The 20,354-nt window shown below is 38.6% G+C and overlaps 1 protein-coding gene across 1 annotated transcript in view; it reads right to left on the reverse strand.

The window, feature by feature from the left end:
• GNAS (GNAS complex locus) overlaps nt 1-8,602 on the reverse strand; it is a 217,705-nt gene extending 209,103 nt beyond the window's left edge. Inside the window, exon 1 of the mRNA XM_034433106.3 lies at nt 8,139-8,602. Coding sequence (XP_034288997.1) covers nt 8,139-8,352 — 214 coding nt within the window. The 5' untranslated portion in view covers nt 8,353-8,602. The remainder of the gene's footprint in view (nt 1-8,138) is intronic.
• Between the last annotated feature and the right edge of the window lie 11,752 nt (nt 8,603-20,354).

Consider the following 20,354-nt stretch of genomic DNA (forward strand, 5'->3'; position numbering starts at 1 on the left):
TTAATGAGAATAATCAGTGCAAGATAATTAGTTTTATTGCATGCATGCCACCTTGGATAGTGGGAGTAAAAAGATGAACGGCAAATATCACATAGATAGGCAGGAGTTTCAGATTTACTGAGGTCTGACTGAACTTTTGTTGTTGTTTTTTGGAATTATGAGTTGACCAAATGACCGTTTGATTTAGCAACCAATATGTGGCAGCAAAACCTTAGGAGTCTTGTATCTTTTGGCTGCCATCTGGTAGTCATCTGTATTTATGCAGTAGATAAATGCTGCTGAAGACCTGAAGTTTGCTGCAGGGATTAATATAGGAGTTGTAACAACACAACATTAGGAGAGGAAGAGAATCATAGCTGATGATACCCAATCTCAACTACAGATTCACTGGGAAATTTATTTATTTAAAACATTGATATAACTGCCCACCTTAAGACAACTCTGGGCAGTTTACAACCAATAAAACAATATAAAACAGTATAAAACCAACAGCAATAAAGCAAAACAGAAAAACCTGGCTCCACAACCACACTTTTCTGATGCACCCACATTCTTGTCCCACCCTAGCCTCAACCTATCTCAATATCTGGGAAAGAAACAAGTTTTAAGTACCCTCTGGAAGGATAGAAGGATGGGGGCTTGTTGGATCTCAGAGATAATGTTTCATGGGCTAGGACCGTGATGTAAAACCTATGGCATGTGTGCCCAAAGTGGCACGCGGAGCCACGTCGCCTGGTGTTCCTCTTCCGGGTTTCTGGTATGCATGCGTGCACAGTGATCAGCTGGCCCTTTTCGGCATTTGGTGCCACCCAAGCGCACACACACTCCCTTTTTGGCACTCGGTGCCGAAAAGGTTCGCCATCACTGGGATAGGAGCTACAGTGAAAAAGGCACACTTCCAAGGACCCACAAGATGGCAATGTTTAAGGCAGAGGTAGGCAACTATGGCCCCTTTACGACCTGTGGACTTTCAACTCCCAGAATTCCTGAGCCAGGAATAGGAGTAGGAGGGTGGGAGTGTGCTCACCCTATCCGCTCTGGTGGGACGGACATATGTCCTCGGTTACAATGGCATTGAAAAAAGTGACTTATAATCAGTCCTCGCACTTACAACTGTTGCAGCATCCCCATGGTCACATGTTCAAAATTTGGGCGCTTGGAAGCCAGCATGTATTTATCACAATTGCAGCATCCCAGGGTCATGTGATTGCCATCTGACACCTTCCCAGTTGGCTTCTGACAAACAAAGACATTGGGGGCAGCCAAACTTTCTTAATGACTGCATGAGTCACTTACTAACTGCAGTTGTGATTCCCTTAACAGCTATGGCAAAAAAGATCATAAAATTGGGCATAACTCACTTAAAAACTGCCTTGTTTAGCAACATAAATTCGGGTCTCAATTGTGATAGTAAGTTGAGGACTATCTGAACTGTTGGGTGGCTTTATACATTTCTAAAACCAATCCATTAATCATCAGCCAATGGGAAGGAATTCCCAACCCCAAAAAGCCACAATGTAAGTCCTTTCAAATGCATCACAGATGTCATCCAGGGTATGGGCAAGTAAATTTCAAGGCTTTGGACTCTGGAGATTAGGGTTTCCCAAACCTTTTCTTTCATTACCCAAAACTGCTTATCAGAAAGTCCTTATTTAAATGACCCTGTTGTGATTGGATAATAGATTCCTGTGTCCTAACCAGAAGAAATTTTTGTCCAATTTTGGGTATTTTGACAGACTGTTTGTTCAGCCAGTAAAGGAGAATATTTGTAGATGGTGGATGAAATGAGTGGTCCTTGGTGCTCTGATTGTGTTGTGTTGTGTTGTGTGATGGTGTTCAGCATTTTGACCACCAGGTGACAGCAGCTGCAAAAGCCAGAGTTTCAGTCATCCTTACAGCCAGAAGGGGACTATTCAGTGGAAGAAGGGGTCAGGGACTAGTTTCAAGAAGAGATCCAACAGAAAACCAGTAGAACCAAATGGAGCCACAATGCCTTAAGATGTTCTTGGGTGGTCTCTGATGCACTAAGATGCTGAGATACAAGTGGAGGCACAGGTGCTCTGAAAACAGCCGGCGATCCTTGTGCCAAGACAAGGAAGCAGATCTATGTTCCTATCGGCGATTGCCTGGAAAATATCTGGAGATCTTCACAGAAGAAAGGTGTGATATAATGATACAGATAAATAAATGAATCATTCCTAATTCTAAAGGAAAGGAAGGGAAGTTTAGTTCCTGCCATGGATGTCTGTACAAGATTAAATGACATAATTTAGTTATTTTGGGATGCTAGTGTAGCCTGTACAGACATCCTGTTTTCCTCAGTAAATTCTTGATAAATACTACACGTTATAGAGAAAAGAAGGAAGTGAATTTACTCTTTATTCATGGGGCATTCAAATTGTTATGTTAGTATATACTTTTAATATATTTTACTAATGTGTTACTTGCAAATGGAGGGGAGGGTGTGTACTAAAAAAACAAAGATAGTTCCTCCATTCCACCAATGCACTGCCTAGACATGAGTTCCAAGAAGCACAGGTTGCCCATGAAGGACAAAAAATAAGGGAGCTTGTGAGAGACTGTGAGGAATAGAATGGGAAGGAGGAGAATAGACTCAAATGATAAAAAGACAATGGTTGAGTCTCATAAATGGCAATTTAATCCAGATAGTGATAAATTTGGAAAGAATTTTATAGATAATCCTTGACTTACAACAGTTCATTTAGTGACCATTCAAAGTTACAACACTGGAAAAAAGTGATATGACCATTGCAGCATACCCATGGTCATTTGATCAAAATTTGAGTACTTAGTAACTGAGTCATGTTTATGACGGTTGCAGTGTCCCAGGGTCATGTGATCCCTTTTGTGACCTTCTGACAAGCAAAGTCAATGAGGAAGCTAGATTCACTTAACCACCGTCTTACTGATTTAACCACTGCAGGGATTCACTTAATAATTGTGGCCATAAAGGTCATAAAATTGAGCAAAACTCACTTCAAAATTTCTCGCTCAGTAGCAGAAATTTTGGGCTCAGTTGTTGCCATAAGTTGAGAAATACTTGTATATTGTTCCAAGAGTCTTCACATGCATTAGCTATGTGTACACCTTTGGTGACTGCTGGGAATTCATAGTTCAGCTAGCAGAACTGGCCACTATATATTCCTCTCTTCTCTCTCTCTCCAGAGCATTCTTTTCATATACAGGTGGTTCTCACTTAGCAACTGCCTTATTTAGTAACTGTTTGTGGTTATGATGGTGATGAAAAAGTAACTTTATAAGCAATCCTTGCATTGACAGTCATTTGGGGTACTGAACTCAGGGGATACCAAAGGAGAGGTCCATGAACTCCTTCCCTCATTCTAACACAGAGAAACAATTGCTTTATGAATTCATGAGCATTAGAAGGAGGCCTACACAATTACCAATTGGCTGCCCGGAAAGTGCCACAACACTGCCTCCCTTCTAAGTGACCACTTAAGAGTCTCAACATCTTTTTTATATTGCGGCAATCAAAACTGGATGCCATATTCCAAGTGTTCCATAACACTTAGAATATTGCATCCAGTTTTGGTCACCATGATATAAAAAAGAAATTGAGACTCTAGAAAGAGTGCAGAGAAAAGCAACCAAGATGATTAGGGGACTGGAGGCTAAAACATATAAAGAACGGTTGCTGGAATTGGGTATGTCTAGTTTAATGAAAAGAAGGACTAGGGAAGGCATGATAGCAGTGTTCCAATATCTAAGGGGCTGTCACAAAGAAGAGCAGGGGTCAATGTATTCTCCAAAGGACCTGAAGACAAGACAAGAAGCAATGGATGGAAACTAATCAAGGGGAGAAGCAACCTAGAACTAAGGAGAAATTTCCTGACAGTTAGAACAATTAATCAGTGAAACGGCTTGCCTTCACAAATGTCTATCAGTGTTTTTAACAAGAGATTGGACAACCATTTGTCTGAAATTGTATAGGGTCTCCTGCTTGAGCAGGGAATTGGACTAGAAGACCTCCAAGGTCCTTCCAACTCTGTTATTTGGTTATTCTGCTAATAGTTGTCTTTTTTGGATTGAATGGAAGGATTTTTGTCTCTGCACAAATAAATCCCTTTTCCCCCATCTCCCAGTCCTTTCTTTCTTTTGGAGCCAGTTAACCCATCCTTAACCTCCTTACAATAGAGAGATTCACCACTTATTATTTAGAATGTTTTTTTAAAAAATGCATAAACATAAAGCTACAATGCATTCAAAAGGGAAGACTTCATTTCCAGTATCCAGTCTTCTGAGTTATATCCCCTTTCCTCTTTCTTTTCTTAAAATTAAAGCCAGTAAAAAGATTTGGCTTCTTGCTGAGAGCCTTTCTAGAATACAATAGTTCCTTGGAAAGGCATTATCAAGCAAGTCAATATTTAAGACATGTGCCCTATATAATTTCCAGGAGAATCAGTGCTAAAGTGTGTTCAGAGGGCAATGGAAGAGAAGCGCCTTTTGTGAAATTGAAATGGAAAAAAATTAGGCCCTTTCATTTCCCTAGGGCCTCTTGCTTGGAACTTTATAGAGGGGGCCATTAAGTATTCAGGACAGGTGGGAACAAAAACAACATTTACTTGGAAATGGACAGTTTTTCCAAGCTTCAGCAGCAGTGGTGGGTTGCCCCTGGTTCGGACTGGTTCTATAAAACTGGTAGTAAAACTGGCAGGAGGCTCTGCCCACCTACCCTGACATCATCAGGAAGCTTCTGCGCATGTGCAGAAGCACGCATGGCCCTGTTGCAAACCGGTAGTAAAGGTAAGTAGAACCCATCCCTGTTCAGCAGCCTTGTCTGAAAGGCTTGGTGCCAAACCACAGGAGAAGAACTGGTCCAGGAGATTGCAAAACATGCCTCAACTGAAAATAAACAAGAAATGTTCCATGATCCCATGAGAAGCCTACATCAAAGCTGTCACGTTCATCACTTTTGTCCATCGTGGAAGCTAACATGTCAACATTTAACTAAAATAAAGTTCTTTCCCTTTAATAAACCTAAACCTTAACCTTAACCTTGAAGGGAAAAAAAAGATATTGGTGAAGAAGGTTTCTGCATGCAGGAGGAGACAAACAGTATCAGTTCCTAGTTCTTCAGTATGAAATAATGAGATGATGTTAGAGGGTGGGACTTCTCCCTCAAAAGCTCCATACCTGGATATCATCAGCCCCCTCCCCCTCTGCTTAGGTGGAGTCCCAATCTGGCATTCAGACTAGATTCAGTTCTATATCCATGATGCAGCTGTATGAATATAGAGTAGAGTAGAGTAGAGTAGAGTAGAGTAGAGTAGAGTAGAGTAGAGTAGAGTAGAGTAGAGTAGAGTAGAGTAGAGTAGAGTAGGCTAGGCTAGGCTAGGCTAGGCTAGAATAGAATAGAATAGAATAGAATAGAATAGAATAGAATAGAATAGAATAGAATAGAATAGAATAGAATAGAATAGAATTTTTTATTGGCCAAGTGTGATTGGACACACAAGGAATTTGTCTTGGTGCATATGCTCTCAGTGAACATAAAAGAAAAGATACGTTCATCAAGAATCATAAGGTACAACACTTAATGATAGTCATAGGGTACAAATAAGCAATCAGGAAACAATATCAATATAAATCGTACGAAAGGGAAGACGACTGAAGCTGTATTAGGATATACAACAGAGGAATTGTATGTTTTATGTTTGGATTAGTACACCTAGTAACATAAGTCATAGGAAAAGCTCATATAGGCCATTATTGTCTACTAGGGCTTTGGGTTTGATTCCAAAAGGTGAAGTCTTCTACACCTGCCACATTATCTTAGGAAAATACATAACTACACAACGCTGGGGGGGTGGGGAAATGGCTGTTTTAAAGAGTCATAGATGGATGCTACATTTGTGCCCCCATGTTTTTTACAGGAATCCTAGTGCTGCCCTGAAGTATTGTCTATAACGATTGGCCACAATTCTACAAAACTACTTAGTCTTTCTTGGACGTGCCAGAAGCTGAACATAGAATCTTTTATGTATGTTGTATGGACTTCAAATGTGACATATGCCTCTGTATTTCATTTCTGACTGAGATATGAGCTACTAGAAACTTTGGATAGCGAATGAAGTGGCATCTCCTCAGTACTCTTTAGGAACACAGGAACTTACTAGAAGGAACACTGAGGTGTATATAGATCAGTATTATCTATATCAGAGGAGACCTCCCTCCATTTTTAGTCAAATGTCCTGGTTGTTCTGGCTCTTTTTATCTCTTAGTTGTTATCATCAGATTTATCTTGATTCTATTTTACTGAACATCCCTAAATATTGTTCCATCTCTATACAACACACCACAGCCTTTAAGCAGTTGGGTACTGAAATATCTGGAAGTGCACAACCAAGCTCAAAAAGCATCAAGGACACCGCAGTTCAACCCTCAGCTACACATACTGACTTCTGTTGGATAAATCACATATTTTCAGGAAAGACTAGAAGAATGCAAGGCTGCCCTGAATAGGCCTTCCATAATTACTGTAATCAATTCTTAGCCAGATCTTCCTGATCACTAAGGAGGAAGAAGAACCATAGTTTAGCTCAGAGGTCTTCAAACTTGGCAGCTTTAAGACTTGTGGACTTCAACTCCCAGAATTCTTAAAGCTGCCAAGTTTGAAGACCTCGCCTCACTTACAGGAAGAGTTCAGAGCCAGGCAGGGAAGAGGGCGAAAAGTTCCTCTCCTTGATTTAATTTACATTTTAATTTAAGATAAACTTTATATTAATTAAAGCTTTAAATTAATTAAAGTTTTAAGATAAACAATTAAAAGATTTTCATAAGAAGCAATTTCACCATCTGGAAGAAGCGGCTGCCAACACACATCGGGGCTCTCTGGGGACTTCAAGAGGAGAAAGCTTTTTCTCCCTCCAAGATTTTGCTTCATTAAATTTGTGCGCCGCCCAATGACCTCGGGCGACTCAGATTGCACTTTGGTTCAAGCCATGCTCATCCTGGGACTAGATTTGAACTGCTCTCCAGAGGAGCCCTAACAAGTCATCCCTTTCCATTATCCTTTTCACAATAGTTAGTTCTTTGAATGAGAAATAACATCATAACTACGTAGTATGATGGACTGCAGGGCCGGCGCACCATGTAACATGTCCACACTGGTGCAATAGGACCGGATGTTTTGTGAATATGATTTATTGGGTTAGGAATTTTCTGTCTTCACTGTGAGTTGTATTGTGTTGGGTGTGTGTGTGTGCACTGAGGGAGCTCAGCCAATCTCATTGTACATATGTTGTGCACTGACAATAAAGATTTGAATTGAATAGTTAAGTTGTACCTTCCCCAACCGGGCGCCCCATGGAAGCATCCCAGGGGGATTCCTCTCTTCCCTGTTACTTGGCCCTCAAGGCAGGTTGGCTGCGCTCATCATCATCCTCGGCTTTTTCAAGCACTAATCTGGGTCATTGGTGGGTGTGGCGGGAGAAAAAGTCATGTTTGCAACAACAGCATAATTTATGGCTCCCAAACTTTCGGACATAAACAGAACCCTCCCTTTTCTTCTGCATAGTCTTTGCAAAAACGTTTGGAGGGATAGTTTAGTTTAGTTTAGTTTAGTTTAGTTTAGTTTAGTTTAGTTTAGTTTAGTTTAGTTTAGTTTAGTTTAGTTAGTTGGCTAACTAGCTGGCTGGCTGGCAGGCTGGCTGGCTAGCTAGCTAGGCAGGCAGGCAGATACTGTAGAGCGGAGAGGAACAATAATGCTGATAATATAAATAGCGATCCCAGAAAAAGCTGGAAACGCTGAAAAACTTCCCTTTCCACAGTGACAGTCCTGTTTTCTGTGGCGTAAAAAGGAGGAGAGAAGGGAGGAGGGGCAAACTGAATTACAAAGCAAATAAAGGCGGGGGGGGGAGAGACAAGGCGAACAGGTGGCGGCCCCGAGTCGCAGACAGGCGTCCCAAACCAACAGGCCAAGAGGGCCCCAGGATAAGGGTTTGTGTGTGTGTATATGGCACGACGAGAGAGACGGAGAAAGAGATGGAATACCAGACCGAAGGAAGGCGGCTCCCTTCGACGGCTCCCGCGCCCAGCTGCCGCAGCCACACACACGCCCGACGGCGCCTCCCCGCAAGGCTCGCTCCCTCTCTCACCTAGCAGAAGCAGCCTGTGCGTCTGCTTGTAGTCCCTCTTCTCGGCTCTGAGGGACTTGTCGATGCTTTGGCTGCGTTTCCGATCCGCTTTTTCTTTGCTTTTGCTGTTCTCCTTCTTGGCGGCTTGCAGCTCCGCCGCGTCTCCGCCTGCGGGATAGGCAGAGATGGGCAGGTGGCGGTCTCCCCCGCAGCGGAGGCTATAGCACATCCCCATGCAGCCGAGAAGTGGGGGGGTGGGGGGGGAGCGTGTAGAAAGGCACGCTCGCTTTTCTACAAGCGTTTGTTATTGGCTCCGCACGTGCCAGGAGGACTTCGGGAGTCTCCGCCGGTTCTCCCTTGGGCGACTTTCAAAGTGGCGCCCTCTGAGAACCTCCATAAGACTTTCAGAGTGGTGGAAACTTTTCCTCAGGACTCAGCGAAACGTTTTGCCTTGGTCCTCTTTGGCTCCTATTTCCCCCTTTTTCAAATTAGTCTCTCTCTCTTGCTTTATGTATGCATGTGTGCTTCTGTCTATTTCTCTCTTTCAGCCTGTTTGTGTGTCTGTGTGTGTGTGTGTTGTGTTTGTGTATTTGGGTGTGTGCAAAACACGTGACTGAGCCGAATTTATTCTCCAGAAATCGAAGAGCGAAAAACTACTTCCTACCGCGACGCTGCCTTTTGCTTCCTCCTTTAGGTTTATTTACAATGTTTAAGCGCTGCTGCTTCGTACTTTCTGGCCTTTTTCTTTCCGATCTACTCCACAGACTTCGTTGTTGCATTTTGGAAAGGGACAAGAGAAAGTACAACTTGGGAAGAGAGACTTGTTGAAAGAAATATATACACATAGTTGGGCACCAACCAGTCTGGGTTAAGGACCAGGTTATCTTTTTGGTTTCAATAAGACAATCATATTACCTCTCCCAGGTAAAACCTTTTAGCTGATGTCTACCAAATATGGTGAAGAAAAGTTTCATTGTTCCTCCAGCCATAAATAGCAATAGCACTTAGACTTATATACCTCTTCACAGTGCTTTACAGCCCTCTCTAAGCAGTTTACAGAGTCAGCATATTGCCCCCAACAATTTGGGTAGTAAAGGATACCACTATAATAATAGTCTGTACTAAAAAATTTCTTTGTGCCCTTTAAAACTTGTCTTTAAAAGACCATTCCTCTGATTTTTGAGATGTCAATGGATTGAGATTCCGATATTGTTTTAGAAAGATTTCTAAAGAATCTTTCCTTAAATTCCAGGCAATTGGAAAACAAGTTTTTTAATGAAATAATTTTTTGGCTCACCCTAACAACTTATTTTTTGTTTAATATAAGCAGTGAAAAAACCTTTATATTACTTCTCGTTTGGATTACTGCAACTCCCACTACATGGGGCTGCCCTTGAGGTGCACCCGGAGACTGGTTCAGAATGCGGCCGTGCGGGTGGTTACAGGAGCTCCCCGTTACTCCCGTGTAACCCCTCTTCTACCCAAGCTGCACTGGCTACCAGTGGTCCTCCGGATCCGCTTCAAGGTGCTAGTACTCACCTTTAAAGCCCTACATGGCTTAGGTCCGGGGTATTTGCAGGACCATCTCCTACCCGCCTCCCACCATCCTGTTCGATCTCACAGGGCTGCCCTCCTCAGGGTACCGTCGGCCAGACAATGTCGGCTGGCGATGTCCAGGGGTAGAGCGTTCTCCGTGGGCGCTTCTGTCCTCTGGAACGAGTTACCCACCAAGCTTTGGATGGCACCTGACTTAAAGACCTGGCTGTTTCAACAAATGGGTTGACCTTGTTCCTTGGGTTTTTCTTATTTTGATTGTGGTTATTTTAACTGGGTTTTAATCATTTTGATCTTTTATTATTGTATGTTTTTAACTTGAGTCCTTAGGGAGAAGGGCGGCATATACATTTTTGGTAAATAAATAAATAAATAAATAAATAAATAAATAAATAAATAATAGAGAAATGCTTATTGCATTGAAATTCGTATTCAGAATGTGCAATACACAAATCCTCAAAACCTTAATTCTTGTTGACTTTAATTATGTAGTTTTCTTAGTATTAATGGAGAAATTGTATGCAATTGCCTCTTTTCAGGAAAGCTTTTTCAATTGCATGGTCCAGCCAACACATCTGGGATTTGTCTATCCATGTTGTGGCTTACATGTTTACCTTCTGCAATCTGCCATGATCACGTATTCTGCTCTTCAACTACACTTTCTTTCTTGAGACAGCATCCAAACCAAAGTCATTTGTGTTTTCCTTCCTGAGGGTATTTACTTATTGGCTTAAAACACTTATTTCCACAGTCTTTGGACTCTATTAATCAATCATTTCCTATTCACGGTGAGATGGATGGCAAACAAATTTAATAAACAAATAAATAAATAGTCTTCACTTCTCAATATGATAACAAAGAACTTTGCACTACATCTAAGTGGTTTTTTGGTATTCTTTCTGTTCCAGTGAGTCTCCAGTTTGCCTTAGTTTCATACTAAGGAATAGACAGAGAAAGAGTCTATAGATGCTGACAGCATTTGAGGAGTGGTCTAGAAATTTGATGAGAAAGCAGTGAGCCTGGAGTCACCTATTGGTGGGATCCAGTGGTGGGTTCCTCCTGGTTCGGTCCGGTTCGGCCGAGCTGGTAGTGGTGATGATATGACGTCACCGAACCGGTTCTCCCCCCCGTCCTTCCACCCCCCCCATCCACCCACGTTATTCTTACCTTTTATTTGGTCCCACCCCCAATCTATTGCTGCCTCCTGAGTCCCAGCTGATGACTAGAGGGAAAAAAACTGTTTAAACTCTTGCCGCGGGGCTTCAAAGGGCCGTCCTACAGCTGATCAGTGTTAAAAGCAAACAAATGAGTCTGGTCATAAGTGTGAGGACCTTCCAGAAATGACTCTGACTCTGAAATGACTCTAGGTGGCCACGCCCACCTAGTCACATGACCTCCAAGCCACACTCACAAAATAAGCCACGCCCACAGAACCGGTAGTAAAAAAATTTAGAACCCACCCCTGGTGGGATCCCTATGCTGTGAGAGTTATACTCAAGTACAAATGTGTAAATTAAATATATATCAGGAGTGATAATAGGTTCTAGCAATCCAAAGGAACCAAACATGTAAAATATCTTCACTCTCCCAACATTTGGAAGATGGGAGTATTAAAGGCAAACTGATATGCAACAGGAAGTTTAGACATTTAAAATAGAATAATACAATACTATCAAAGGCAATATAAACATTGCAAGATGGATCTATAAGAACCCTCTTAAGACAGTAAACATAATACAGTACTTTGGTATTGCAATAACTGATACCACAGTAAATGATATCAGTTCCATAGAAAAAGTTTAATGGATAGTCCCGTCTGGTTGTAGCATGTGTGTATCATATATTTTGATTACCGAGATGTAAAAATGATATTCTAACAAAAGAAACTACAGAGCTCAAGGAAGTGATTTTACAGAAGTTTATTAATAGCACATTTTTCTTTCCTCTTTTTTGAGTTTTAGAAAGTACAATAAGAAGAATGGCCTTGTAATTTGTGATCAGACAATTTACCAAGAAATGATGCAACAGGAACATTGCAACACATTGTTCAGAATGTAAAGAAAAAAGAACTTTTAATAATTTAAAGGGGGAAGCTAGAAAGTTAGAGAAAATACTTTCTATCAGTATAAATCCAAAAGCATTCTGTTATCAGGCTCCTTTTCTGGGTAAAATTGTGCAATATTATGGCTTGGGCTATAATCCCAAAAGCATTTATTTGAGACTATATCCCTCAGTTGAATATAATTGTAGTTGATATAAATCCCAAAACGGAATTGGATTGCCTCCATATTGTGCCTAGAGAAAACATGGAGGCATAGCAACACCAGGAAAATGTTACTTGTTTAGGCATATATAAGAATATGTTATACAATTTGTGCAGAATAAGCATGGGTTGGATGCAAGCACAATTTCAGATATACTTAATTTAGCTTACCAAGGGAATGTGATGCTCATATTAGAGGATGTGACTTACTAAGAACTGTGAAAGAAAATTAAATCTGGCAAAAAACATTGCGAATCATGGTCATGTAATGTAATCATAGGATACTACAAACAGCTGTAAAGGTGAGCTGGTTGCCAAGTGTCCAAAAATGTCCAGGTACATTCTTAGTAACAATTTTGAAGTTGTTTGAAACTGTCTTCTACTGAGATTGGTCTTGGAAATCCTTTACACAGCTGTAGACCTTTGCTTTTTTCACTTCATTATGAAGTACTCTTATTGTCACCCTTACCCTTTCAATGTTATCAGCAAGGTTATACATATACTAAGGATTTGTGTCGTTGCCAGCATCGTATTTTGGATCACTGGAACTACGAAGCCATACATATCCATGTTAACATCAAGGTGATGATTCTTCAGGAATGACAGAATAGTAAACAGAAGAGTGTCCCATCTATTGTTCTCCATAAAGGGAGGTAGCGTACTTCATCTCATGTGCCTTACTATCTTTTTGTCAGCAACTTTATTTTCTTTTCTATTGTAAAATGATACCTTTCAATCTATAGCAATTACATCCTAAGTGCTTACTTCTCAATCTGACTTACAAGTTTCCATTATCAAAAATGCTTTCTACCAAAACATTGCTGCCAAGACAGATATTTCCATGTTAACCATCTTCCTGACAAGTCACAGAGTATTCTTTGGAGCCATCTTGTGAGATAAGAGAAAATGAGATTGACTCTATAGTAAATATAATGAATAATTTCAAATCAGGTCCTTGAAGAATTCTGGGAATTAGATGATCTAATGGGTTCCATTGGTTAAGCAGACTGGAAATATAAATATAATTTATATAATATAAATAATAAGAAAGATGAACAGCTTGTTGGAAATAAGATCTGGTGAAATGAGACGGAAGGATCATTAGGGCTATTGTACCTATTGAAAGAGGTGTAAGCAGGCAAAATCTCTTGAAAAATATTTCAACTGCTGCATCTTTTGCAAATCTGGCTGCCACTGAAACTGCTATCTTCATTTTAGGAAAAATAAATAGGCTTGGCAGAACTGAGGGAAGTAACAAGATAAGATGGCTAGGTGGGATCAAAGAGACAAGGAATGTCCTTGAAAGAACCAGGGAGCCTTACCAGTGACAAGTTGACATAGTATGCATTTTCTAAGGCTCAGCTTTAGACAGTGGTGTCTAACAAACCCATCTAGCCCAGTGGAGCTAGCTGGGGAATTCTGGGAGTTGAAATTCACATATCTTAAAGTTCCTAAAGTTGAGAAACACTGATCTCGCCTCGGTGTTTAGCCCATATTTATCTACCATGCAGCCTGTTTAAAAGACTTCTGTCTGTGGACTTTCTGTCTACTGTATGAACTAATGTCTAAGATACAGCCTTGTTTAGGAGTACAGTGCAGGTACTATTTTGAATAATTTTTTTCTAGGACGAATTTGAACCAGCTTAAGTTCCTCTTAAGAAGCTTGGGATTTCCTTTTTATTCAACCAAAATTGTGAGGTTTTGTTTTTTTTTAATGGGAGGATCTGAGACAAATCAATCTGTTCAGATGAAGGTTCTTGCTTAAGCCATCCATGAAGCTTGCCTTACCCTGTCCAGATGATAAATTGTTCAGCATTGCATTTACTTTGCAGTTTACAATGTAGTACCAATGCTGTGGCTCCTATTTTACAGTGCAGGTTATTTGCCGCTATGCTATTCAGCATGGAAGCTTTTATCCTATTTTATTTAATGTTATGTATTGTGTTCCCTGCATTATCTGGAAGTGTCGGAGAAACTTATTGCATGGTTATATTTTATTTATTTGTAAAATCACTTTTAAAGTGACCTATGATAGAGCCTTCAGAATGGGGTTGGAGCACAAATCAAGCTTCCATTATTGAGCAAATGATAGATATGACCTTGGAGGTCAGGCAGGCCAAGAAAAGGCAATCAAAATGTCTTATTTCTTTTTTGGGCCTTTGGTAGCCATACCACAAATTCACTGAGTCTTTACAGAATGTCACATCAGTTATGGGAAAAATTCCGACTATCCAGAATCTGACTTGAAAGAATTATATCTTGCCAATTGGTATCCAGTTTTGGTATGGCAACAACCCAGAGTTGGTTTTTGCTTTTCAGGCGCCCTGTTCAGCATTCTGCAAGCTCCACAGCTAATAGGTAAAGCTGAATTTTTTAAACAGAATTTGGATTCTGTTGGTGTTTATTGTAATACTTTGAAGTATTGGGGTCAGAGGAGGAAGTTTTTTTATCTCCATGATTGCACTGGAAATCTATATTGTTTCCTTTCAATTTTTAATTGGAGCCATCCAGGGATGCTGTGGAATCATGCAGTCTCAAAATTGAAATAAATAAATGAATTCCCTGTTACCAACTATAAATATTACTATATTTCTATCAATATTTGTACATCTTAAATTTCTCCACTTCTTTTCCTATCTTCTTTAAACAATCTTTAAAATCTTTAATTGATTTGGTTCTGATTTCCTAAATCCATTTATGCAAATGCTGAAATAATTTTCATTTGGTCTTGGATACATTCTTTTCAATTTCATACTCTTTGTTATATCATACATTTGCTGCAAATCATTTGGGTTCTCTGCCAGCTAATACATCTCTGACATGACTACAAGCTTTCCTTACATATTTATCTAAAATATATTAATACATTAAACAATCAATGATCTATTACAAATCTTTGTCTTATTTCCATTCATATATCCTTTCCCCCCATTGTATATTGCCCTTTTTGCATTCAACAACACAACTTAATTTTTGTACAAAACTTTATAATTCAACCCTTTTCATTTTATCAAATGCTTTTTTTGTAATAACATGTATATTTCTTCAATCAATACACTTTCTTTCTGATATGTATTTCTCTATGATTTCAGAAAAATAAAAATTTGGTGTGCACCAGTCTTTCTAAATTTTACTAATGCTACCTTAAATACCCTTTCAGTTAGAATTCCGCCAAACGAGATACACTTAAACTAATTCCTTTTTTTAAAAAACATTTTCACAATATTTCTGACATCAACTTTCTCTTGAATTACAATCAGATCAGAAGATCTCCATGTGAGCTGCTATGATAACTTTGCCAAACATTTTGCTAATAAATTGCTGCCTGGAAACCTGAGATTAAGATCGTTTATAAACTGTAGTAAATAGTAAATTACCAAAGAAAATCCAGTGTGCTTCATATATTCAGAAAATACTTAATTCAAATCTATTCTGCTTAAATCATATGTTCAGTAATATTGATGTTAATGGAATCTCTTTTATGACTCGGGATGTGAACAAACGTGATTTGGAATTGAGTGTTCTTAATTGTATTAAGATTAGACAGGTGAATAAGATTTTTAATGTCAAGGTATTTCATACTGAAATTTTAGTATTTATTTATTTTATTTATTTGTTTAAATTTCTATACCGCCCTTCTCCAAATAGGACTCAGGGCGGTGCACAGCCTAAGTAAAAACAAAACATACAAAATTTAAAAAACAGTATTAAAATAATTAGATATTCTGGCCGTAAATTAAAACAACCCCAATTTAAAACCAATTTAAAATTTAGCTCAAGCCAGCCCAGCTAGTTGAAATAAATAAGTTTTCAGGGCCCGACGAAAAATCCGGAGGTCTGTTATTATACGTAACTCCGGGGGAAGGTTATTCCAGAGGGTGGGCGCCGTCACAGAGAAGGCTCTCCCCCTGGGGGTCGCCAGCCGACATTGTCTGGCGGACGGCACCCTGAGGAGGCCCACTCTGTGCGAGCGTACTGGCCGGTGGGAGGCTATTGGTGGCAGTAAAGGAAGAAAGTATAAAATACAGTATATATAACTACTGAAATAATTCCACAGCCATTTGGTACTACTGTAGTGGATTACTTGAACCTGAAAAGGAACCAAATAAAGAGAATTTGGGAAAAGGAAATAGATCAATAATGATCCAACAGCCAGGTTTCTGAGTACTTGTTTGACAGCAAAGAAGAAATAGGATTAAAGTGCAGAGTCAGAGAAGGGGAGCCAAATGGATCAATACTTCCCATTTTATATAACATGAAGATTAATGGAGATTCATCCATTTTCATTTTACATTTTGTAAAAAATTAATAGAGAGCAATTGATCAGTAAACAGGCTATTTGGAGTGAAGTTTTAAAAGGTGTGGGGAATTCATATTTACAATGAAATGTACAATGGAAAGAGGTTGGGTTGTCTGAAGTTATTTATTCTAGCTAAGTTGCATAAGACAAGCCATTCATGCTATTCGCTGCTTTTGTTGATATCTCCTGACCTGCAACTTTATGCTAAACGAACAAGATGATGGAAAATTGTTTAATCTGTGGATTAGTTTTCAAAATAGGACTTCCACTATTCTTAATAGCAGGTAAGACATTTCCATTTCCATTTATGTTGCATTAAGGTAATAGGGAAAATAAGATTGTGCATTTATGTTGTGTTATGTTAAGGTCATAGAGAAAATAAAATTGCGCATATTAGCGTGGAGTTAGGAAAATAATGAAACAGCTTCACTTTCAAATATGGTCACACAGAGAACAGGTTTTCTTGTAGTATTCTCTTATGCTAATGCTCAGGTTTACATTAGTTCTGTAGGAATCAACAAAACTGCTTTGAGTCCTCCTAGATCTACAAGTTGTGTAGTTGTGTAGAAACTATAGTTATGATTGATTTGGTTTGAAATTATTTCTTACAATTTTATATTTCATATTTATTAGAATGAATATAGATCAAGGAGATAAAGACTGGCTTCTAATAGTTTCAAGATTCTCTTATTATAGCTGAAACTGAAGAATTCAATTTTATTGAAAGTATTAAACATTCTAGAATATGTAGATGAAATGGAGAAAATGATAGAAGAAGGGAATTAGACCTAATTATAGCAGTATGGATAAGAATTGCTTGCTTGCTTAGGCTTAACATTATTTATTTATATAAAAATATGCTATCTATCATGTAAAGCAACCTCGGGGGTGATTTTGAAGCATATCATATTAACTGCAATATAAAATAGAAAGGAAATACAGCTTGCACCAAGCAAAGCAGATATCTCATAAATCATGCTCTGTAGCCGTGAAATATTTAGTACCGGTATCAGTGAAAGAAGAAAACAAAATTGATGGTGCTGCTGGAATGCTTGCCCCAAAGGAACAGCTGGTTGGGAATGCTGTATATTTTTTCAGTTTTAAAATTTACAAACTTTTCTATATTTCATTTAAACCTAAAATTGCTGTCTTGTTTTGACAAGAAGAAACAGGTACAAAATGTTCCTCAAATCAAGGAATTCATTTAAAGAAGGGTGGATACAGCTTTTAGTTGAGTTTGTTTGGCTAAACTAGTAAGTATAAACTATTTAATCTGGTTAGTGCTAGTTGGGAATTGCAAGGCTTAAAGCTTAAACCTTCCTAGGAAGAGACAATAGCAAATCACTTCTATATTCTTGCCAAGAAATCTACATGGTGTGCAGTCATCAGAATCAACCTGAACTTGGAGAAAATTTTACCTTTTATAACCAAATTGGCAGGCTTTCAAGATTGCTGAAAAATAGTGATTTGCCTGAGTGCAATTTCATGCATGTTTATTTATGAGGAAATCCAACTAAATTCAGTGGAATATCCCATCTTTTTACGCAAAAAGAAAAAAAAAATGCAGCCAGCATTTAAAAGTACAATGCGCTTAGTCGCAAATCTAGGGTTAAAACAAAAAGTTTAGAAGAACAACTACACAGCATGGTGAAAGCAATGTTTTACATGAAAAAAGTCTCACAACATAGGTAGATAAACTATGGGTGTGAAAGTGTGTCAAAGAACAAATTATGTGGTATGTTGAGAGTCACACTAAAAAGAGCAATATAAAAAGAGGAAGATGGAAAGGAGAATGGCAGGAAACGAAAGGCATAAATTAAAATTTAATTAAAATCATAAAATAATCTTCAGAAATGGAAGATGTGTTTGTAAGCATTATTAGACACGGTACACTTTCATGTATATTTTATATAACTTAAATTTTAATTACTGTATATGTAAAATCAATATATTTACACTGGATATGCACTTTTTAAAACTTTCCTACTATTGTTAGATAACTAGAGATGGTTTCAGAGACATTTTATCACTGAATTGGCTATGTCAGCAGAGAGAAATTTGGGTGAAATCATTTGCATTTCAGAGAAAATGAACAGCTAGCTAATAATGTAAAGTATTTTGGACCAAGCAAACATATGCTAAAAAGACAAATATTTAACTATGTACCTTAACTACCTATACTTTGTATTCACTAAGTGATAAATTACTAGTATTATAGTAAAATTACACAAATTTAGAATATTTGGCTATTTTCACAGTTATAGGTTTCAGATACAATGGGCTATCTGTGGTCTACCTCATCTTCCTGCTAATTCTCCCACTGTGTCCCAGACCAAATGATATTACAACGCAAGGTAGGCAAACGTCCACCAAATACTAATTCGCCTTTTAATGACCTCCAGGTAGGTATGGTTTACAGTCTTCATGTTTTACAGTCAATATTGATAAAGCCAAATGCCTACAGAATTCTGGGAATCAGAGTCTCAACCCATTGAGGGTGCCATGTTGACTATAATATGTTGAACTACACTCAGGTTAATTATAGTGTATAATTTAGTAATCTAGTAGTACTTTAGTACTTTAACCACTGGATTAAATTATACCATATATAATTTAGTCAATTTAGTCTAGTGGTAGAAACAGGAAGCTGTGAGTTCTAGCCCCACTTTAGCCATGAAAGCCAGCTGGGTGACTTTGGGCCAGTCACTTTTTCTTAGCCCAAATCACCTGACAAAAGGCTGGAGGAGGAAGGAATTTAACGTTCATAGAATAGAATAGAATAGAATAGAATAGAATAGAATAGAATAGAATAGAATAGAATTTTTTATTGGCCAAGTGTGCATATGCTCTCAGTGTACATAAAAGAAAAGATCATCAAGAATCATAAGATACAACACTTAATGATAGTCATAGGGTACAAATAAGCAATCAGGAAACAATATCAATATAAATCATAAGGATACAAGCAACAAAGTTACAGTCATAAGTGGAAGGAGATGGGTGGTGGGAACAATGAGAAGATAATAGTAGTGCAGACTTAGTAAATAGTTTGAGAGTGTTGAGGGAATTATTTGTTTAGCAGAGTGATGGTTTTTGGGAAAAAACTTGTGTGTTGTGGAGGTTAATAAAATCAATGAACCGTGAACCTTTGTCTCTATGAATTTCTACTTTAATAAATGAGCCTTTAAATCATTTAACAGTAAATGTTTTTATTTATATAATAAAAACATAACAATATCTATACAATTAATTAACAGCACTTAGTTACTATGATTAATTATCCTGTCAGTTATATATCTATATCTATTCTCTCTAAGCTATGTTATCTATGACTATTCTTCCTCAGAAGAAATATTATTATAAACCACCATAACTGCTCTTCTAACAGACTTCCAAACTGCTCACAGTTGTTTAACGGAAGATCCTAGAAGAGTTAAGACCTAAGACCTAAGACCAAATAGCTAAGACGAGTGAAGATCGAAGAGCAAAGAGTTTCTGACAAGAATCTCCTTTTATACTGCTAACTATGAGAGTTAGGGTAGGACCCTGGAGATTCAAACATATTAGCTGCCCTCTGATTGGCTTATGTATCTGTCCATTCCAAAAGCCATTAATAGGCACAGCTATAGAGAAATAAATTTTCTCTAACATTGTGTCTAGTTGTTCTGATGTGCAGTACTCTACAGCGTCGTTTTGAGGATAGGAGTTGAAACAGTTTATGCCCAGGATGCAAGGGGTCTGTAAATATTTTCACAGCCCTCTTTTTGACTCGTGCAGTATACAGGTCCTCAATGGAAGGCAGGTTGGTAGCAATTGTTTTTTCTGCAGTTCTAATTATCCTTTGAAGTCTGTGTCTGTCTTGGGTTGCAGAACCAAACCAGACAGTTATAGAGATGCAGATGACAGACTCAATAATTTTCAAGTGGGACAGCACTAGCCTTTCAAAGGTTTTCATGACTACAGATGTTAGAGCAACTGGTCTGTAGTCATTCAGTTCCTTGATGGTGGGCTCCTTTGGCACTGGGATGATAGTAGAGCGTTTGAAGCAAGAAGGAACATAGCACATCTTTAGCAATTTATTGAAGATACAGGTGAAAATGGGGGCCAATTGGTCAGCACA

The sequence above is a fragment of the Pantherophis guttatus genome, chromosome 3 (assembly GCF_059756535.1).
Source record: "Pantherophis guttatus breed Tessera chromosome 3, ASM5975653v1, whole genome shotgun sequence".
Taxonomy (NCBI): Eukaryota; Metazoa; Chordata; class Lepidosauria; order Squamata; family Colubridae; genus Pantherophis; species Pantherophis guttatus.